General features: G+C 50.4%; 1 protein-coding gene across 1 annotated transcript in view; it reads right to left on the bottom strand.

Moving 5' to 3' along the window:
- Positions 1-23,234, bottom strand: part of ATP11A (ATPase phospholipid transporting 11A) — a 120,911-nt gene that overhangs the window by 45,852 nt on the left and 51,825 nt on the right. The window contains 5 exon segments of the mRNA XM_082602035.1: positions 1,353-1,481; positions 4,431-4,538; positions 7,967-8,047; positions 8,825-8,914; positions 16,121-16,243. Coding sequence (XP_082458161.1) covers positions 1,353-1,481; positions 4,431-4,538; positions 7,967-8,047; positions 8,825-8,914; positions 16,121-16,243 — 531 coding nt within the window.

Genomic DNA, 23,234 nt, shown 5'->3' with positions numbered 1-23,234 from the left:
TCACCCTGACAGCAGTGGTGCACCCGGAGGCTCGTGGCGTCTGTTCCAGGGACGCGTCTAGGCAGTGATGTCCCTTTGTGGGTTGGGGTGCAGAGGGCAGCCCACTGCCCGCAGCCGGGTGTGCACGGCTCGCCGGGGCCGGGGAGGACGGGACACGACACCCCAAGCCCCAAAGGCCACTGGACACCCAGTACTTTCCAGCCCAGAACTGCTCTCCCTGACAGCTGACTGTGCCAGAAGGGTCCCCCCTCCTGGGATTCGTTACATAGAAAATGTGAGAGTAAACGTGGGAAACCCCACAGGGCCTCATACGATGACACCCCAAGTCACCCACAAAGGATTAGGGCACCCTTTGGTGCTTTCCCGGCATAGAATCGCCTGTGTCCACGGGCAGCATTCTAGAACTGTTAGAGCTTCATTTCCGGAGCCAAAGCCTCAGAGCAAGGCTCACTTTCATAAACTCCTTGGAAGCTTCCAGGTTTTTAAAACAATGAAATCCTTAAAATTAATAGCGATGTGTTTCTTCTTTTGTGATTGTTAATTAAAATTTTGTAGCACTAGCTGCTGGTACAGAATTCCATATTGAGCGTAAGAAATGAATCATAATTTCAGAAAATCCTTACTAAGATATTTTAACAAAAAGACACTCATACGGCTTCCCTAGTGGTGCAGTGGTTAAGAGTCCGCCGGCCAATGCAGGAGACACGGGTTAGAGCCGTGGTCCGGGAAGATCCCACATGCTGCAGAGCAACTAAGCCCGTGCGCCACAACTACTGAAGCCTGCGCGCCTGGAGCCCGTGCTCTGCAACAAGAGAAGCCACCGCAATGAGAAGCCCGCGCACCGCAACGAAGAGTAGTCCCCGCTTGCTGCAACTAGAGAAAGCCCGCACACAGCAACGAAGACCCAACGCAGCCAAAAATAAATATAAAAAAAATAAAAATAAAAAAAGACACTCATTGATGTAACAGTCGGGCAAAATCTAGACTCATGACTCACTTTTCACACAATTCCAGTCCAGTCAAGTCACTAACTTTGACCAGTAAAATGAAAACTTCAAAATTCCAACAATCTCTTCCTTCCATCCTTAACTGGGTACCACTGCTAAATGACACAGCTAAATAAGGAACATGGAGTTGCTTCTGTTAACCTGAGAGGCTGGTCGTTAGGGGGGCTGAGGATGGAAGGAAGAAAGTGGGAAACAGGGAGAAGGAAATGAGAGGAAAACAGTCCCTGGCTTTTCCCTGAACACAGAGCCTCATGCCCGGTGTAGCTTCTGGCCACAAGAGCATAGCTGGGGTGGATGGGGAGGTCCCGACGGGTTCCGACGGGGCACAAACAACAGGCACGTTACCTTGTGGCTGGACTCTCCGTCCAGGCTGGCGGTGGTCACGTGGCAGGTCCCGTCCACGCGGCTGCTAGACAGGAAGATCAGGTCACAGGGGAAGGTCTCATCCTCCTTGACCATGACGATGTCCCCGACCTGCAGGACAGACAGACAGCACCGTGAACCGAAAACCGGGCTCTGGGAGGCGGCTCCCACAGATACCATCACAGTGTTACTTGCAGGAAGGTGTGTGGATGTTAATACAACTGAGAAAGATCGCTGCCCGGACATCTGGCTCAAACCCAGGAAAGACCTGTGAGGTCAATGCCCCAGCCTTAGACCTGGGATGCTTCACAGTGCATTATGACAGAATATTTTGCAATATTCTATTTTGCAATGATAGAAATATTTGCACCATTTGTATTCCAACCAGGCAGATGAGGTAGGCAGTCACCCTGCGGGCATGAAGCCTGTGATGTGGCCGCAGTGATCAGCACTGGATGGTCCCGAGCGGTCCCCGCAGAAGACGGGCACAGGCCATCGCGACGCAGCCGAGAGCCCAGAAACAGACCCACGAAAATACGCTTAACCGACTTTGGACAAAGGTATGAAAGCCACTCGATGGAGGAGGGACAGCGTTTCCAAGAGACAAGCACTGGGTCAGTCCTGGGCAAAAAAAGGGACTTTCACCTAAACCTCACACCTGACGTGAAAAGTAACACAAAATGGATCAGGAAGTTAAATCTGAAACATAAAACTTTCCAGAAAAAAAAAAAACCATGAGAAAACCTTTGGGCTCCAGGTTTGGCAAAGAGTTCTTAACCTTGACATGAAAGGCAGCATCCCTAAAAGGAAAGATCGGTAAACTGGACTTCATCAAAATGAACAACTTCTGCTTTGCGAAATACCCCGTTAAGGTGTTTCTGACAGAGGACCAGGTTCTAGAATATATGAACCCTCAACGTTCAACAGTAAAAACCCTCAATAATCCAAGTAGGAAATGGGTAAAGGCCATGAACACATGTTTCATGAAGAGGATGCCCTGATGGCAAATAAGCCCATGGTAAGATGCTCACCAGGCTCTAAGGAAGCACACACTTTAACCGCACTGAGAATCAGAACAACCGAGGGAAGAAACAGCGAGAACACCAAACGCCGCCGGGGATGCTGAGAAACAGGCCTCTCACACGTTGCTGGTACAACAGTGCAGACACTCTGGGAGATGGTTTGGCTGTTCCTTTTACCGTTATTTCAAGACAACCCAGCAACTGAACTCTTGAGTTTTTATGCCAGAGAAACGGAAACTATACTCAAACAAAAACCTGTACACAAATGTTCACAGCAGCTTTATTTGAACGTCCCCAAACTGGAGAAACATCAACATCCTTCACCTGGGCCACATCCCGCCCCCCAGACCCTGCAACGAAAGGAAGGCGTCCAGATGCCCAACCTGGGTGAGTCCTAAGGGAATTCAGCTGCATGAAAGTTACAGACTGTATGACGCCATCCACGCGAGGACAAATCCTGGAGGTGGACAAATTGAAGGTTCCTTTTCTTCTAGCCACAAGCAGCCTTTGCTTCCTTCCTTGTCTCACAGACTCCATTAAAATCCTCTCGGGTAAAACAGGCTGGATACAGAGCAGACATTCCCCATAGGAGATCGATACATTAAAAATTCAATTTTCTGCTGACAGGTACTGTTTAGGTCTGTTTTTGAAGAGATGTTTATTAAAAGTACAGAAGACTTTGCAAAGGAAGTGTAGTTGTTAAAGGAAACGGTATTTGGAGCCTAGGGTCCGAAAGAGCCTGTTAACATATACATGAGGGTCCCACTGCTGTTCCCACACTGAGAGGCTGTCCTCCCAGCTCCTTACCTCCTGACTCCTTGATCACTAGGAAAATATCACCAACCTAGGCTAACGGAGGGGAATTACTGAAACACCTGGACGGTGAAATTTATAAAACAAAGAAAATGTGGTTTAGAAACTTAAAAGTACATCCAACATAGAACACATATAATAACCATTATGAGGTTAACGAAGATGGACCACACGCTGACGACACCTGAAACAGGAGTGTCCCGGCATCCCGAGCCCTGTCCTCCGCCCGAGATACCCACTGACCCCCAGGCTGACCCGCTGACCCTCCCAGGGCCTGGGGATGTGCCTGGAAGCAGAGGCTCGGGTTCAAAGACGTGGAGGCCCACCTTTCTGTCCCTGTGCGCGAGGGCTGGTGACTCTCTCCCACAGCAGCTTCCTGATGGCCCTGCCACGACTTCTGGCCAGGAAAGCAGCCCCGGGGCTGACAGAGGGATGGTGGGGCTTCAGGGGAGGGGGAGGGGGGCGGCGACTAGGGGGAGGATAAGGACAAGCCCAAGGAGGATCCGGAGGAGGCTGGCCAGGCTCCATCCCAGGCTCACAGCGAGACACAACTCAGGGACAAACCGTAAAAATCATACTTATCACCTGTACACGTGTAAGCGCTTCTAAACGGCTAGCATAGGCCTAAAAATAATCCACTTAAGTAATGTAAATATGAATTTAAACAAAATGATGCATTATGACACCAATAATATATTGAAAAAGAAGAAATTAACATGCAGCTTTCAGCGAGGTTTCTGTCCCCATTTTCATAAATTTCCAACTAGTAGAGTTGATCATACTAATATGATTTTGCCTTACTGTAAAATAATTTTCTACAGGTGTTTAGAGCTTTCTTTCCCTGTCTTGACTGGTTACCATCATGTCATACGCTTCAGACAACAGGCCTGGGGAGAGCCTGATGGCCGAGAGGCTGTGCATGGGGGACCGAGGGCGGGGGAGACACGGGGAGGCTTTGGACCTTCCATTCAATTTGCTGTGACCCTAAACCTGCTCTAAAAATAAAGTCGAGTAAAGCTTTAAAAATAAATACATAGAAGTGAGAAGTTAAAAAAAGATAGTGGTAGGAGTCTGCCCGATGTCAGCAGTACTTGGGGAAGAGGGTGGGGCTACGTCCAATAAATGAAACAATTTCAGACGGAGGTTTGGCCCAAGAACACAGCCCCGTGGCGCTGTTTTCTCATCGTAACAGGTTTGCGGCCGTCTGGGGCCGGTGGGGACTCACCCTGAGCTTCCGGCTCTGCTTCCGCACCAGCCGGCCGTGCTGGACGAAGTGCACGGGGCACTGGTTCATGGCGCTGTCGGCTTTGTGGCGCAGCCAGTCCTCGTAGCCCTGCGGTGGGGGAGAGACGCCGTGAGCCCCTCCTGGACTTGGCGGGCGCGGCCGTGGCCACGGTCAAGTGCGCGTGGACACGAGCGGGCGGGAGCCGTGTCCCTGGGCTCCCGCCACCGCCGTGCGCGAAGCCACGTCACCTTTTGTGCCCCCTTCCCTCGCACCCAGCCCCCAGCCGGGCAAGTCCTGGCGCGTCCTGAACAGGGACACGCGTCCTGAACCGACCCGTGCCGCGGCCTCTGGCCCGCAAGGACAGGACCAACCCGACTGCGCCCCACCCGACACGGCTCCAAAGGCTCCTGTCGGGACCCACGCGGGCGGACGGCCGTCCTCGGGTCAGCTGGGCTGTGCCTGGGGTCCCTGGGGGGCCGAGAGCTGCTCGAGCCCCCTGGGTCTCAGGAGCGGCCGAGGGAGGGGTGAGGGCCGCGGGCAGGCGGGCAGGGGAGCAGGCGGCACCAAGGGGCTGTGCCCACCCAGGGGAGCGCTGCAAGGGTCACGCAGAGGCGCCCGATGTCGTCAGGTGCTGCTCGGGAGCACGGGAGCTGGCCAGGCGGTGGGCTCTGTGGGAGGGGCTTTGCATGCAGAGGGAGGAGGGGGCTGGGGAGGAAGCCGGGGAGGCAGGCGAGGGCAGCGAGCAGGTAGCCCCTGGAGCCAGGGCTCGGTCAGGAGGGCAGCGGGGGGCTGGCAGGGCTGGAGGTCAGCTTGGGGACGGGTGGTCCTGGAAGGTCACAGCTCTGACAAGGGACCTCCTTCGTCCTCTCCTCAGGCCCCTTGGGTCTGCTGGCCTATGTCTGAGGGTCGAGCCAGGATGGACCCGGGCTGTGCAGGGCAGTGCTCCCACCTGCCTGGCACCGTGTCCTGGCCAAGGTGGCAGGCAGGCGCTGTGCCCATGGGCGGGTCTCACCCACCAGGAGCTGCTACCACCGCCCTCACTCCGTAGCCACAGGGCGGGGAGTTCAAGGGCACACACTTAGGAGCAGGGACACTTGCTGTATCCAGAGGCCCCTCACTGTGGTCAGGATGCTCTTGGGGCCGGCTCGGTGCTCTTTCAGCCCTGCCTGCATCACTGCCTGAGGGCAGAACCCTCTAAGATCAGGCCTGGGGTCGCCAGCCCCCTGGTGACTGGACTGTTCTAAGATGCTCACACAGTATGTGCTAAGTGCATAGACCAGGCTCCATCTGTGGGTCCCTGTATCACATCCTCAGCTTCGCCAGATATTCCAAACTGTTCTCCAGGACGGTCCTGACATGCTCCCATCAGTGTGTGTGGATGCCTGTTTGACCACATCTTAATCCCATCCGCTCTTCAGACTTTTACATTTAAAAGCCAATTTAATGCGTATAAAGTAAAATCATATCGTTGTTCAAGCCTGTATTTGCAGATGACTGGTGAGTGGAAACTAAAACCCAAACTATCACAAAGGAATCCCTGAGTGCTGCTCATGGTTCTGTATTAAATACAGACCAGTCCAGACGGCCACACTGAGGACCAGCTGGAAGAGCTGCAGGCCCCACCCTTATGCTCACGAAGGTCACCTTGAGACTCCATTCTTCATGTTTTCTCGGTCTGGAGTCAATCACTCCTCCATGCGTCACCTCATTCCCATTGTCACCCACTGTCACTTATACCATGTCTCATGTGACATGTGTTCAGTTTTTTAATTTTTTATTTAGAAACTAACACAGAAAGCATGGCTTTGTCAGCAACAATGTGACCATCAAGAATTTAACTAGATGCTATCTTTCTGTAAATTATTTCAAATGCAAATGTCATCGTGTTCAAAAGTTTGCAGCAGGGACTTACTTCCCTGGTGGTCCAGGGGGTAAGACTCTGCACTCCCAGTACAGGGGGCTAGGGTTCCATCCCTAGTCGGGGAACTAGATCCCGCAAGCATGCCGCAACTAAGAGTTTGCATGCTGCAACTAAAAGATCCCGCAGGCCGCAACTAAGACCCGGCGCAGCCAAAACAAATGAATAAGTAAATAAATCACTAAAAAAAAAAGTCTGCAGCAGATAAGGGACTTGTATCTACAACATATAAAGAATTTTCATGATTCATGGATAAAAAGACAACCCAATTTAAAAACAGCCCAATGACTTGAAGCTATTTCTCTAAAGAAGATTTACAAAAGGCCAATAAGCTCGTGGTAAGATGCTCAGTATCAGGTTACCAAGGAAACGTAAAATCAAAGCCGCGGTGGGATATACCACCCCACACCCGCTGGGATAAGCGTAATAAAAAAGACGAACAAGCCTTAGCAGGAATGTGGAGAAACTGAAACCTCACACACGGCTGGCTGGAATGTAAAATGGGGCACTCACTTTGGAAAACACTTTGGCAGTTCAACATTAGAGCAACTCTGTTCCTTTGTATGTACCCGGGAGAAATGAAAACCTATGTCCACACAAAGCTTATATGTGGATGTTCATAATGGTGCTCTCCGTAATACACAAAAACTAGAAGCATCCAGGGAGTTCCCTGGCGATCCAGTGGTTAGGACTCTGCGCTTTCTCTGGGTTCGACCCCTGGTCAGGGAACTAAGATTCCACAAGCCACGCCATGTGGCAAGAAGTAAATAAATCAATAAAGCCACATTAAAAAAAAAAAAAGTAGAAGCACCCCAAATGTCCATCAGTGGATGATGGATAAACAAAATGTGGTCTATCCACATGATGGAATATTATTCATCTGTGAATGAAGCACTGACACATGCTACAACGTGGATAAGCCTTGAAAACATGCTTGGTGAAATAAGCCAGACAAAGAAGATCACTCCTGTATGATTCTGTTCATATGAAATGCCCCGAATAGGCAAATTATAGCAACAGAACGTAGACTGGTGGCTGCCAGGAGCTGGGGAGGGGGATGGGGAGTGATGCTCATGGGTACAGGGCTTTCTTTCAAGATGTCGGGAATCTTCTGGAACGAAACAGAGGTGATGGTTGAGCATTAAACTGGCTGAACAGTTGGTGGGACTAACAGACGACCTGTCCTTCCTGTTAGTCAGTCACCGGCTTTATTTATCAGGACTTCAAAGAACAGCACGATCCACACTGAGTGAGTCAGGAGTCGTGGGCTGTTCTACTTATGGAGCCATATCCCAGACCCTCCGCACGAGCAGGTCCTCGGGGTTCAGGCAGCCAGGGATGCAGCGGGCGAAGCAACTCAGGTGCTGCCTCCGGGTGATTCCACATGAGAACGACCATGGCCTCTTCAAACTCTCAGGGCAACAATCTAGCACTAAATTACACAGTCTCTCTTCTTTTAACTCGAGTATCTCTTAACTCAAGACTCTATCTAAACCAGTCACAAAAGTGAATTTCTAGAAGTCAGCTAAGTTTCCTACGAGCTTTGCTTTGGATGAAAGGCGATGTCCTATAACGGAGACTCTGTAGGACCTTCCTCCTTCCTGCCTGTAAAGCTCACCTGCTTGATAGCTGTGACAGTGATGACGAAGAAGAGCGGGAGGCCACTCGTCACTGGACTCGTGGGCGTATCAATAATCAGCTGTAATGAGAAGAGGACTGTTGAGTCATTTCAGAAGCGCTTCTCGGGGGCTTCAGACGGGCTGGCTGGCCCTGTAACACCTCCAACGTCTGCTCTGACGCATTTTAGCTCACTTTACTATTACCCCACTTCATCCCACCACTGGAGATAAATTCGATATGAATTTTTACTATAAAACTGAGGGCAGTTCTCCTTAATTACGGGATGTGCTTAGGAAGCCACGTCAGCAGTGGCAAAGACACCAGCTGACTCCAGTGCACATTTTATTTCAATTTACCCGTCTGCTCCTGGTGCCACACTTTAATTACATTATTTGCATAAATTACTGTTGGGGAAATTTTAAAAGTCCTTCAACGGTATTTTGTGTGATTGAGACAAGTTAGGTTGCTGTTCTTAAAGCACATCTGACCTGTTCCCTAATCCACACCTCACTGTGGTTTTCACTCTTTTTTTTTTAACTCTCTTTCTCTTAATGTTTTTTTTTTTTTTTGAGAATCCCCCCTAAAGATCAGGAAGACCCTGCTCTCCCATCAGTACTGGAGAATGAGGACGGAAAGCGGGCGGGACCAGTTCACGTGCGCAGCGCTCACGGCTACGTTTTAGTGAACAGGTCTCTCTGAACCAACACGCTTGTCCTTGAAGAAAACAAGTGAAGTGTCTGCAGATAAAGGGGCACCCAGTCCTTGCTCCTTCTGAGGAGCGAACCAATCACCTGAGAATAAGTGCCACTTATTTATATTTACATTTGAGGTGACATAAAAAGATGACCAGACTTACCTGTACCAGAAATATGATAAGAAAATAAAAGTTGGCTATTCTTCTGAATTGTTCAAATAAGTTCTTGGGTATGAAGTTCCAAAATGTGTACTGTATAAAAGAAAAACAGAAAGGGGTCATTTTGATCCCATTTTACACTATGTAGTATTACTCTACCACATGATAAGCAGTCCTGAATTTCAAAGTACAAAATGTCTAGCTTTAGATACAAAATTGAGAGTGTTTGTAGACATTTTATCAACTTGTTGACTGTAAAAACAACCGCTAACACAGAACATGTGCTCCAAAAGCAGCATATGTCAACCACCTAATTCCAATAATTCAAGGTAAGGCAAAGTAGCTTAAGAATAGTTTTAATAGTTTTAATAGTTTTACTATTAAAATGTCTCTTATAAAATATAAACCTCTGATTGTTAACTCAAAACACACATGGTTAGCATTTTTCTTTGATTGTAATTTTTGGTAAGCTCTCTGTTTTGTTACAGCATGGCTAGGAGCGGACAGAAAGTAAAACAGAAGTCACCATGTTCAGGTGGTCTTGACCCAGCTTGGCTACGGTTCCTGCACTGAGGAGGTGTCCTGGGCCAGCCCCTCCCCCTTACCTAGGGGGCTGGAGAAGGACACAAGGAGGGCAGTCAGGCCACTTACTCCCCAAATGTCTTGTTTTTGCCTCAGGAGACCTTCCCTAACCTTTGTGTTGAAAACAACAATGTCCCGTATGTCATTAACCTACAGTAAACACTGAGCTTGGACACTTTTTAAAATTCCATTGGATAGTTTTGCCTTTTAATGAAGATCGTCCCCTGAACGGGGAGAGCCTGCTCTGCCCGCCATCTCTCTCATCTGGACCAGTAAGCACCTTGGTTATCTCTCTGCATCTAGACCCGCAAGCACCTCGGTCAGCTCGCATCAGGGGATGGAGCTGGCACCGAGGATCTTGACGCTGGTTACCAAACTCATCCCAAGAGCTCCTTTAATGCCAGGATCTCAAACACAGGTTCTTGAAAATCATGCTGTGCTTTTAATTTCAAATTCCACTTGTTTGCTGCTGGCATATAGGGACGCAATTGACTTTTGCATCCTGCAATCTTGCTATGATAGCAAATCTGTAACTCAATTTAAGATTAAGCCATGAACAGAAAGACTAATTAAGGTTAGTTTAATTCTCATACTTCTGAGTCTCAGGACCCCTTAACACTTAAAAACTGAGGACCTCAAAGAGCTTTTGTTTATGTTGGGTATAATCCATCCATATATACCGCATGAGAAAAAATTAATATTTATGTGTTCATTTAAAAACAATAATAAACCCATTGCGTGTTTATAAATTCCAAGAGGTTCTGTTAATTCTTTGGGTTTTCTACATAGACAATCATGTCACTTGTAAACAAAGACAGTTTTATTTCTTCCTTCCCACTCTGTTTATCTTTTATTCCCTTTCCTTCTCTTACTGTATTAGCTACAACTTCTAGTAAGACGTTGAATAAGAATGGTGCCTTGTTCTCAATCTTTGGGTGAAAAGCATCTAGTTTTTCACTATTAAGAATGGTTTTAGCTATGGGTTTTTTTTTTGTTTGTTTGTTTTTGGTAGATGTTGAGGAAATTCTCCTCCGTTCCGAGCGTTTTTATCACGATTGGATGTTGGATTTTGTCAAATGCACACTAGGTTTTCTTCACTGGAGTACAACCAAGTTGAGAACCAAAAGGCAGGTCCAAGACTGAAATGTAGCCACAGAAATTGAGAGGACAGTACACACTGCTAGATCTTCTTTATCTCTGTTTCTCAATCAGCAAAACAAACAAAAACAAACAAAAACCCCCAACCCTGACAGCCAGTAAAAGTACAGGCACTTTCTTCCTCAAAATAAACAAACACCCCCCCAAGACCATGATCTGAATTTTTAACTTGCTCCTCCTACTCGGGACATTCAACTGCTCCATGGAATTCTCAAAATATTTACTCTTTACCACACCACAAAAAACATGGACTTCGGAGTCAGACCCCGTATTAAACCCTGGTCCTGACATTTAAAAATTGGGTAAGAGCAAACTATTTAATTTAAGGACTGAGTTCTACCCTTCTTGTTTATAAAATGAGTATTGAGAACAGCATGTGCCTTAAAGGAATGTAATGAGGATCGAAGTTCTGGCTCAAACTGGTCTCAAAAATAACTGAGACGATGAAATTCTACAACTTGAGAAGAAGCACAAACAAATCAATCTTTTTAAATGTTTGAGAGAGATATATTTTCTCTTAAGCGGGTCATAAAGAAATTCAGTTACTTTTCACTAACTTTCAAAAGGAGTTATTAAAAGAAATATAAGTTATGTCATCACGGCATTTATGTCCCATTTTTGTGGTTCTGTAACCAACCTAGAATGATCTTTCATTCTTCGTATGCTCATTTCTATGAGATACTGATCCCAAAATGGAATTGTCTTTAAGGCCTCAGCCCATGAAACCCACCCTGTCTCTCAGCACCGAGGCTGACAAACTCACTACCCAGCAGTTAATCAAACGCCTCCCCAAATACCTGTAACACACTACACAGTAACAAAGTCCCATTAATGGAAAAAGTTCCTGCTTAAAATCCCATCTTCTATCTGCCGAAATACTTATAGATGGAAATTATATATTGTTTAGGACTTGCTTCAAAATGATCTCGAGGAAGAAAACAAAGGCACAGAAAAACACACTGGGCCATCTGTTGATAACTGCAGACAGTGGATGGTAAGTGCATAGACATTTGTTACCCTATTCTCTTTATTTTCCTATGTTTTTGAAAGTTTCCATATTCGAAAGCTCCATATATTTATTATAGAATGTCATCTACAATCCTACCAAACGTGCAGATCAGTTTTTATTAACCCTAGCACGCTACGTGAATATCTGGTCTTATTCTATTTTAATGCTACTGTTTCAGGACACCCTTTCAGTTTCCTAAATCCTAGTCTACCAGGGAACCAGTACAGATCTGGAATTTAAAACCATTTAAATGATGACTTTATTCCTATCAGGTGCAGGAGGCCCATGCTGCAGCTTAGACATTATGTTTTGTGATCTCCATATTTTACAGAATAAATGACTGTCATAAGTTATTACTGCTGATTATTAGTCATACGGTCAAAATCCCTGATGATGTATGGTAAGAAAAGTGAAAACCCAATGAGATAGTTGAAACATTCATGACTGCACTGATATATCAGTACTGTATGGATAAAGTAAAATAAAACGAGCATTTTATTACACATGTAAGAGTTGGCAATTGGATAATGGTGTGCCAATTATACATTTAAAAAATATTCCATTACCACATTAAAAAATATTTATTTATTTACTTATTTATGTGGTTGCACCAGGTCTTAGTTGTGGCAAGCGTGCTCCTTAGTTGCGGCTTGCCTGGCTCCTTAGTTGTGGCGTGCGAATCTTTAGTTGCGGCGTGCGAATCTTTAGTTGCGGCATGCATGTGGGATCTCGTTCCCCGACCAGGGATCAAACCCAGGCCCCCTACATTGAGAGCATGGAATCTTATCCACTGTGCCACCAGGGAAGTCCCCCAATTGTACATTTTTGATCTCTGCTAAACTGTAAAGATCTAAATATTTGCTTAGACCTTGGGCCACAATATAATGTAATACTTTGTATTACAATGTACAATGCAACACTCTGACCTACATCTGTCAAGTCCCATGATCAGTAGAATAGAACTTAATACTGGAATCCTTGGTATTGAGCCACAAGCGTGGAACAGAGGGGTTTTTTTTTTTTGCTATGAGGGAGCTAAGGAGTCTGAGGTCGCGGAGCATCTCTTTCCCATCAGACAACTTGAGGAGTATTGAATCCACAGGACAATTACTAGCCTTGTGTTTCTTTCATGCCATGAAAGACTTCACACCCAAAGTGTGCATCTGCCCTGGGGGTCGTGTGTCGTCAGCGCCGAGCTGGTTTCGGCCACTCTCTTCCTTCCGTGAGAGTCACCTGTGTTCTGTACTCACTGGGAGGGTGGCTCAGACGCACAGAAGCCGTCCCGCCTGGCCTATCTTTAGTCACATGGAGACGGGGAGACAAGAACAGCCTGGCGCCACCCTGCCTCGCCAGCCCCGGAGAGTGAAACCAGAACACCTGGAAACCGCTGAGGCTGCGGCTATTGTGTGCCTGGAGGGGGAATCCCGCACAGGTGTGCATGGGGCACCCTAAAAACACACCGGGTACGGTCACTGATCTCCAGGGAAGGCGACCCGGAAGGTCACAAGTAGTTCAGCTTTCTGTACAGGGTGGAGGGACAGCACGGCCTGAGCTGAACATTTAATTCCACAGCATCCTGAGGGCAGAGATGGGAGCCACAGGCGTTTTGTGCCCAAAGGTACAATTTTGTAACTTGATGAAGCCCCACTGTCCCGAGTCCAGGATCTGATGCTCGAGCAGGCCCTGGGTTGGGGGCTCGGCATGAAGTCAGAAGTCAAGGGTTGTGCTGGGGTCATTTCTACCAGGTTCTGCCCAAAAAGGAAAACAGAACTCACTGATCACCAATAACAGCACTTCTTCGGATCAGGCCAGGTGAGCATTTTCACCCCTCGTGTAACTTTTCACATGCTAAATGCTTTCACGACCTTGGATTTAATAAAATCAAACTTACTACTTTATTGCTGGTAGTAGTTTTACTACTCCTTAAGTAATAAGTCATAAAACTTATTACTAAAGTGTGTCTGCGCACTTATGAAATCTTGGTTGACAATCTTTTCTTTTAAGGTAGAAACGAATGTTCTCTTCCCAAGAAAATATATATACATCACCACAAACATATTCTCCAAACCTGTTTGTAAACTTACGCTTTACAAATTAAGTTGTCTTTTCCACATCCTGAGCTGTTTTTAAATGAAAACGATCATGTGTCCAGATGTCCACGTCACGTGGTCTAAATCCACCCTGCTACTGACTTGGGTTCTAGGTCCTCATCTGAGGATCTCCTCTGTACTGAGATCAATTAGCAACCGAGGTTACGTTGTCTGTAACTGTTCTTGAAATTACACATTACTTTGTTTGTAACTGTTATTGAAATTACACACCATCATCTACCTGGAACTGACTTTAAGCCACTAATCCTGCAAGTCCCCTCTCTCCTCAGAGCTGAGACTTGTTGCCTTTTCACCAAAACCCACCCCTCCTGTGTGACAGGCTGATCTGGCTCCTGGGGCAGATGCTGACTTAATTCTGTTAGTGTCTGCTCCACAGCTTCCTGGGGTGAAGGAACTTTCCTGAAAAGAAACAGTTTTGAAAAGGCGCCCAGGACCTGCACGTGTATCGAAACCCATCCTTACAGCACCCTCGCCCCGGGGGTGGGTTTCCTCTGTCAGAACCCAAGGAGCCTCGGGGCACATAGGAAGAAGCCACCGCAGGCAAGGCAGGAGAGAAAGGCGGCGCCGAGCAGACCCCGGGAGGTGACACGGGGCCCCTCAACGTCTTGCTGGCCACCGGCTGCGGGAATACTAGAAGGGAAAATCTGAAAATGATAAATTGGCTCGAAACTGGAATCATAGCAAAAGGGGTCATAGATGGGGTTTAGGAATCACTGCTCTCAATTATCTCCCCCAGAGTGCGGAGGGGGCTTCATAACAAACACGTGCTCCGCAGCCTCGGGCTCTAGTCCACCGGACGCGTCAAGAAGGGCTTTGCTGCTCCGATCCCTGAGTTTCTGAAGTTTCCTTTGAGCGGCTGCACAGAACCTTCCAGGTTCCCGGGAGGAACCGGGGCTGGGACAGCAGGGCCCAAGCTCCGTCCCTGGGGGAGAAGCCAGCTGTGCGGGGCGTGACTCGGCAGCTGAGGTGGCTTTGTCAAACGTCCTGCCCAGACAAGATGCGGGGCAGCGTGGGGACTCGACGCCTAATCGAGTCGGGGCTCGAAGTTGTCCCCGCAAGTTCACACGTGCACAACATCTGAGTGTTTTCGGTGCACTTCCCCATTCCTCGATGCGTCTGCACTGCACACGAGCAGATTTCTAAGAAATACGTTTGAGATTTTGTTCCTTTGGGGGCACTAGTGGTTGGCAGAGTGCATCTTCAGTGAGCTCTATTCGAGACTAACTTATAAATGTCACTACTGGAAAGACCTATTTCTGGATATGAGGTCCTCCTGTTTATTTCTCCTTTCATTGGTCACGTCTGGGCAACCACGGACTACATTTGTTTGGCTGTGATTTTGTTTATGAGCAACTGACTTAGCCATGCTGTATTTCTGGAGACTAAAGTTAGTATTTTATATTGCAGTTTTAAAATAAAATAATTCCATTAAGAAAACTGCCTTACACAAATGAACAGAAACAGATTCACAGACACAGAGAACAGACTTGTGGTTGCCAAGGGGAAGGCGGATGGGGGAGGGATGGAGTGGGAGTTTGGGGTTTGTAGATGCAAACTATTACATATAGAATGGATGAACAACAAGGTCCTACTGTAGAGCACAGGGAACTGTATTCAATATCCCGGGATAAACCATAATGGAAAAGAATGTATATATATGTATAACTGAGCCACTTTGCTGCACAGCAGAAATTAACACAACATTGCAAATCAACTGTACTTCTACTAAAAAAAAAAATTAAAAAAAAACTGCTTTAGAAAACCTTCTCGGTTGTCAAGTATTCCTAACAAGCACGGGACACTCTTGATAACTCATGAAAGAATTAAGTGGGTCCACCGCAGGTATCTGGACACGCAGCACACAGATGTGTGAATTAGGTAGGTCTGCGACATGGGTCTGAGTGTCCAGGACACCCAGGCATGTGGAAAGGTCTCCGTAGCCTGCAAAGCCACCGTTTACTGTTTTCCAGGGTCAGCGACCGCGTTCTCAAGACCCAGCTACCGGTTACTCTAAGGTGTGAAGACGGTCCTGCAACGCCACCTCCAGGCCAAGCGACGGTCACGCGCCCCGTAAACGGTGACACGCGCGCGTCCTCCTCTTTGCGTCACTGCTCCTAACTGATGGCCTCTGACACGCGTCCAGCATGCACGTCCGCGAGCTGGTGGCACCGGGGCAGCCGCATCGTCTCCGTTTTGCAGGAGGAGACCCTGGCCTGGGGCGGCTTGGTGGTGGCACGCAGCCAGAGAGCTAATACGCGGTGCCCGCGGGATCTGAACGTCCTAGACTTCCAATCTGATCCTTAAACGTGACACAGGTCAGAGGGACGTGAAGAGAACGTGCTGTGACGTCAAGTCTTAACAGTGTTCGGGGGGCAACCGGAGGGGTGCTGAGCGTGCAGCCCAGCTGTTCAAGGCGGGAGGCCGCAGGCTGACGCTTACCTTGGAGGAGACGATTCTGTTGTCCGGGCACCTCTGCGGGATGTAGGCCTCAGCACCCGGCGGGGGCTCGCGGTGGCCCACGTACACGGTCCGGCTGTCCACCCAGTCCTCCTCCCCAGCACACTGCGGGGGAAAGAGCGGTCAGAAAGGGCCTTGGGGCGGGGGCGCAGCGTCTCCCCGGGGTTGGCTTGGATGCAGGTCTGTGCTGGGCCCCGGGGAGGGCTGGGCGCACCTGCAAGGCCGGACCCCCCACCCCTGCCCACCCACTGGGCCCTCACAGGATAAGTGCTTCAAACCCCCGCCCAGCTCTTCAGGGAAGCGGTCTGAGCGGCCACCGGCACCCCCAGCGGGAGTCGAGGGGGGCCTTCAAAGCTGGTGGGCAGTGGAAATGCCACAGGGCGGGTCCATTCAAAAACAGAAAGTGACAGCAAAACCCTAAGCCTTCAGAAAAAAAGATGACAATCCCAGAACTTTTGGGAAAGGTCTTTAACAAAAGAAGAAAGTAAAACTATGAGTTCAGAGCAGAAGGACTGTTCACACACCGCAGCAGCTCATCAATAAGCCTCCCTGGAAACGGAGAAGACCTGGGTCTGACTCATCTTTGCATTATTCAGAGTGTTGGTTACCAGACATTAAGGAAACACCTCTGACCCGAAGAACCTTCTAGTGACACTCAACCAGCTGTATGCAGTCAGCACTGCAGTGCCTGAGACATGACAGCTGCTGATGAGAGACTAACGTGAAGCCTCGTATAGCGGCCCCAGCACGGGGCCCTGGACCTCCCCCACAGACAGGCAGCCCCAGCACGGGGCCCTGGACCTCCCCCACAGACAGGCAGCCCCAGCACGGGGCCCTAGCCCCTTGCTCAGCGCTGTCAAGAACAAACAGGCAACGAAAGGAAACACCCGGCCGTGCTCCGGGTGCCCAGCCCGCCCCATCCAGCACCGTGTCTAGCCTTTGTGGCTTCAGGGAACCTTCACCTTTTTTTTTTTTTTTCGGTACGCGGGCCTCTCACCATTGTGGCCCCTCCCGTTGCGGAGCACAGGCTCCGGACGCGCAGGCTCAGCGGCCATGGCTCACGGGCCCAGCCGCTCCGCGGCACGTGGGATCTTCCCGGACCGGGGCGCGAACCCGTGTCCCCTGCATCGGCAGGCGGACTCTCAACCACTGCGCCACCAGGGAAGCCTGAACCTTCACTTTTTAAAGCCAAACAGTGGTGAACAGAGCAATCCGGCATTTCTGCTGTTTGAGATTGCTGTTAGTCGTACGTCGCCCTTTTCTTTCTCTTTTTTGCTTATACTGTCGTCTCCTCCGCTCTTCTGTCGACTTCTTGCGGAAAGCAGTCTATCCACGTGTGTATACTCCCACTCCATTACCACCTTTCACAGCAGCTGCCCGTCTGCACGTTTCCTTAGTAAATTCCCTACTTTCCTCTGCTTAGGGCCTAGCTGTGTGGACAAGGCCACGCGGAGGCCACCTGCCCTCCCTGGCAAGAAGCCCTCCCTCTCTGCAGCTGGCTCCCTGCCGCCTTCCCATCGGGGTGAGGCCACCAGTAAGGGATGTTGACTTCAAAACCTGCTTAGGAGCTTCATAAATAAACCTCTGGGTATGAAAGTTAAGAAAGTTGAAAAGGCCCCCAATTTTCCCTTTATTTCTCGAAACACAGCCAGACAGGTGCTTCTCATTCTCGTGGATTCAGGCAGTTATGTTGAAAAAGAATATATAATTAATGAGCCAGGGAAGGAAAGAAAGCATAAAAATATAACTTTTAACACAAACATGAAAATCCTGGAAACCTTCCGCCTAAACTTTGAAGACGGTGCCAAAATGCGGCTGCCAGGCACAGGCACAGCAGGAGCCCTGTCCCCAGGGAGGCACGGCAGAAGCAGGTTCATTAAGGCCAGTTCATACCCTGGGCACAGGCTGGCTTTAGTGTCATCACTCAACACCTCAGATACCGCTCGTCAGCTCGGCGCTGTCCTAACTGTACAGGTCGGGGTGCAACACCTGCCTGTGGGACGAGGTCAGAAAACAAACCCAACACGACGTTCAGAAGGACCCACCACATCATCGCAGCACAAACTCCTCTGGGGATGAAGCTCAGCGTGACCGAGCAGGGGCCGAGCTCCGTCCCTGCAGCCGCGAGGGGTGTCGGGTCCCCTGCACCCCTTTGCTCCACACCGGCCCCCTCGACTCTGAAACCCACACTCCCTGCTGTGATGCCTTCTGCCGCCACTTCCAGGCCCCACTGGAGCAGGGACAGGGCTTTAGAGCCTGCATGTGCCCCTAAGGCGACACAGCTCAGCCCCCAACACGTGTCACCTATGGAAGGTGACTTTGCAGGTACACCTAAGGTCCCGGCTACACCTAAGGCCCCAGGTACACCTAAGGTCGCAGGTACACCTAAGGCCCCGGGTACACCTAAGGCCCCGGGTACACCTAAGGCCCCTGGTATACCTAAGGTCGCAGGTATGCCTAAGGTCCCGGGTACACCTAAGGCCACGGGTACACCTAAGGCCCCGGGTACATCTAAGGTCATGGGTACACCTTAGACTGCAGGTACACCTAAGGTCCCGGGTACACCTAAGGTCCCGGGTACACCTGAGGTCCCAGGTACACCTGAGGTGGGCAGCGGCACCCCCAGGGCTCTGTGGACATGAAAGGGAAAGTTCCCCACCTCGGGCTGAGTGCAGAGGAACACCCGCAGGGTATAACGCAGAAGGAGGACGAGGTAACCCAAAGTGCCGCCCGCCCCTCCCTGGGTCCTACGTCGACCACAGATGGAGCATCCAGCTTACCAGGAGCTGGAAGGGCACCGCTGCTTGTCTGCTCAGACGGCGCGCAGCCAGCAGGCCCCCCGGGGTTTCCGAGACAGACTTGACGTGCAGAAGGGCACGCACTACACGAAGGGCTCCACCGAGGAGCAGCAGGGAGGGTTTCCTTGGCTGCAGACTAAGCGGTGTGTGCGTGAACAAAGGGCCGCAGGCACGACGTCCTGGGAAACTGCGAGAGACCAGCGGCTGCGGGCAGCCCGATCCTGGGGGTGGCGGGCAGGAGGCAGCTCCCCTGCATCAGAACCCCGGACAGCCACAAGAAACTGTGCCGGACACCCTCCCGGGGGTGGCAGGAAGGTGGGTGAGACCCGGCCCCACAGACTTCCACGTTCCTGGGGAATCACAAGATGTTCCACCAAAATGCAGGTGAACTAGAGGTCAAGGCTTTGCCTGCGCAGCCCCTGAGGATGCGTGAAAAGTCCCCAGGGTTGCCCTAGAAAATACTTGCAAATCATATCTAATGAGGGATTGGTACCTGGGATAGACAGAGGCCATCGCAACCAATAATGAAAAGACAAATAAGGAGATTTGACTAGACTTTCTCCAAAGATTTACAATGGGCAACATCACATGGAAAGATGCTCAAAATCAACAGCCCTCAAGGAAATGCAAATCAAACCCTGCACAGGTGGAAGGGGCCAGACACAAAGGAGCAAATGCTGGATGATCTGTTTATGTGGAACATCCAGAACAGCCAAATCCATGGAGACGGAGAGCATGGTGGTGGCTGCCAGGGGCTGGGGGAGCCGTTGCTTGGGTACTGGGTTTCTTCGGGGTGATGAAAATGTTTTAAAATTAGATCATGATGGGGACTTCCCTGGCGGTCCAGTGGTTAAGACTCCGCACTCCCAATATGGGGGGCATGGGTTCAATCCCTGGTCGGGGAACTAAGATCCTGCCTGCCGCATGGTGTGGCCATAAATCAATCAATCAATCAATCAATCAAATTAGATTATGGTGATGTTCCATAACTTGGTTCAGTACTAAATTCCACTGAACTGTACTCCTTGAACAGGTGGGTTTTTTTTTTTTTTTTTCTTTTTTTTTTTTGCGGTATGCGGGCCTCTCACTGTTGTGGCCTCTCCCGTTGCGGAGCACAGGCTCCGGATGCGCAGGCCCAGCGGCCATGGCTCACGGGCCCAGCCGCTCCGCGGCATATGGGATCCTCCCAGACCGGGGCACGAACCCATATCCCCTGCATCGGCAGGCGGACTCTCAACCACTGCACCACCAGGGAGGCCCGAACAGGTGGGTTTTAGGATCTATGAATTTTACCTTTACCTGTCGGTTAGGTCTCGCCACGAATTCCTGGGTCCCGAGCATTGCCCGTCACTTGCTTCTGCATTCGTGCTGAGACCCCACCCTGCATCAGGGCAGTGAACCTCACGTCTCTGAAGCTGAGACGGGCCCTTCCTTCCCAGACAAATCCACCCCCTCCTCTTACCACAGTGAAGCTTGGGTTTTACCAGAATGAGGGATCCTCTCCATTTTAGGGAAAACGAATAACATCTTTAAGGTTTGGTTAGATAGCATTTCCTGATGGATAAAATTGCGCTGGATGCGTTTCCAAAGGAGAACGCCCAACAGCCGAGAAACTGGAAAAGAAGAGATTACACCTGGGGTAAAATGTGATGAACACAGCAAGCAGTGCGCCCTCGCTCTCTGGGCCTGAGCCAAGGAAACACCCCACTTCTAGGGGCCTCGCGGGGCCATCAGGTACGTCAGATGCAGTGGCCGCGCCTTCAACAACTTCCCTATCAGCCTTGTTAGGATATTTGGGGCACAGCAGCCTGAGCATTAAAGTCAGAAAGCACACAAGGACAAAAGAGAGTCTAAAATACGCCGAAAATCAATTTCACCCAGTGTTAGTCACCTAATGGAAGTTTTGAATTTCAGCTGAAACAAACAGAACCTATTAGCTGAGTTACATGTGGGACTGGAATGTAAACATGTAATCTAGCCTCGAATTACCAGATCAATTTTTGTAGAGATGGTTCCACCTAACGACCATCTCTTTCTTTCTTTTTTTTTTTTTTAAATAAATGTATTTATTTATTTTTGGCTGCGTTGGGTCTTTGTTGCTGCATGCGGGCTTTCTCTAGTTGTGGCGAGCAGGGGCTACTCTTTGTTGCAGTGCACGGGCTTCTCACTGCGGTGGCTTCTCTTATTGCGGAGTATGGGTTCTGGGCGCGCGGGCTTCAGTAGTTGTGGCTCGCGGGCTCTAGAGTGCAGGCTCAGTAGTTGTGGCGCATGGGCTTCGTTGCTCTGTGGCATGTGGGATCTTCCCGGACCAGGGCTCAAACCGTGTCCCTTGCATTGGCAGTCGGATTCTTAACCACTGTGCCACCAGGGAAGTCCCCTGACGACCCTTTTTCAAATTTACAGGGATCCAGTGACAAAGCAATTCCTTGTTCTGGTGTCTGTTTATAGCTTTAAAAGGCCACATTTCTTGTTAGTTGGGTAAGAAGAAGATATAGCACTGAGGCGTTTCTAAACTTGAGGCGTTCTTCTGGCTCACTTTCCCCAGCACCTCAGCTTCCTTGTGATGAGGAGTGTGTGATGTGGCCCCTCTGTCACCCCTGCCCACACCCACGGGTGTCTGTCTGCACCCAGGGAGCCTTCACTCCTGCTTCTGCAAGCCTTACTCGGGTGCAGTGATTAAAGTGATGCTCCGTAAGTGGAACCATGGGTTTAACTGCCGATCAGATCAGAGTTCTCTGCGTGAATCACCGGCCTCTCCAGGGCCGGTAAGCAGGGCCTGGACTTCCCGCGGTGAGGCAGGAGCCCAGGTGTGCGCCCTCTCTCCTGTCCCTGGACCTGTGCCCTTGGCCTCTGCCGGAGCCCCTTCCCGCTGACCACACTCAATGGGAACGACAGGCCCTTCCTTCCCAGACAAATCCGGGCCTCGGCACGGCTCTCAGTGGCATTTTTCTGCCACCGACATATTTCTCAACACAAAATTGTCTGGATCACAGAAGCACCAATGATGGTCCACTACATTTGGAAACACTGACCATCTGGAAAATGGCAGATGCCAGTTGACCTAAACCATAATTTACTGGGTCCAGAACCAAAATAAAAATAAAAACTCTAACCACAGACAACTTTTGGCCTGCTCTGGGCTCTCCTAATTCGATAGTTCACAGCAGCAGATAAAGAGTCCTGTGCTTGGGGCACCGGGGCGGGAGGCCGGGACTGGTCTGGACAGGACAGACCACTGGCCGCCACTGTCCCCCTTGTGAAATGCACAGGAGCAAAAACAACAGTGACATTTTTGACAAAAATAAGTTTCCAGACGAGGCTGCAGATGAAGCAGATACAATCGTTCCTGCGACTTCAATATGAAAAAAGGCAGCAGTGATCAAAGGGGGGTTTCCGTCCGGTTTCCCGCCGTGACCCCCTCACGACGCACATCATCAGGGCCCGTGCAGAGATGGAGCCTTGTCTCTGGTCGTGGGTTGGGGGTGGGTGCCGGGGCTCAGACCTCCCTACGGGGGAGCAGGTTGCAGCTCAGCTCGCGCAGGCGGGTTACCTGCCACCACCTGTCCCATGGGGGCCACAGAGGCCCGGCTCCCTGGGAAAGCAGGCCCGGGTGGGTCCCCCGCGTGCTGCCTGGGGAGGGGCTGGGAGGGTCACGTCTCTGCCTGCTCAGGGGGCAGTCTCCGTGCTGGGGGCACGGCTTCCCCACGTAGAAGTCAGGGAACCAGCCTATCGACGAGAAGCAACGACTCGAGGCTGAGCTGATGCAGTCAGTACGGAGGTGCGGGCGAGATGGGCCGAGTGACCAGGCGGTGAAACGAGAGAGCCCAAGGAAGGGAGGCGAGGTTTACAGCGTCAGAGAAAGAACCTCACCCGCAGGTCTTAGATGTGAGCCCAGGTCCCCTGCCCGGGCCAGAGGGGACCCAGCCTGTCAGCTCCTCCCCCAAAGAGAAGGGCAGGGAGTCCTGAGTCGCTGACCAGATAAGTGCTGCCCTGTGAGCCAGGGGCGAGGGCTCCCACGGCCCAGAGCACAGCACAGCGACCTCGTGTCCCCTGGAGCATCAGGAGGGGGACAGGGTCACAGGCCAGACGGTCCCTGTGCTGGGGGGGGGGTGTTGGTGCCGGCAGGGGGCATTTATGAAGAAGGCACAGAAAAGGGAACAGAGGCCCAGGTCCCGAGGAGGCAGAGGGGACGGGCTGGGCGGGCTGTCAGGGACCCGTCCAGCTCCTGCACCTGCCCCCAGCCTGCCAACCTCGCTGGGGCTGTTGGTTCCTCTCCCGACCTTCCCCCCACGAAACAG

This window comes from Mesoplodon mirus, assembly GCF_964341445.2.
Source record: "Mesoplodon mirus genome assembly, chromosome: 17".
Taxonomy (NCBI): Eukaryota; Metazoa; Chordata; class Mammalia; order Artiodactyla; family Ziphiidae; genus Mesoplodon; species Mesoplodon mirus.
Note: the sequence above shows the minus strand (reverse complement) of the source record. Positions and strands in the feature narration are given on the sequence as shown.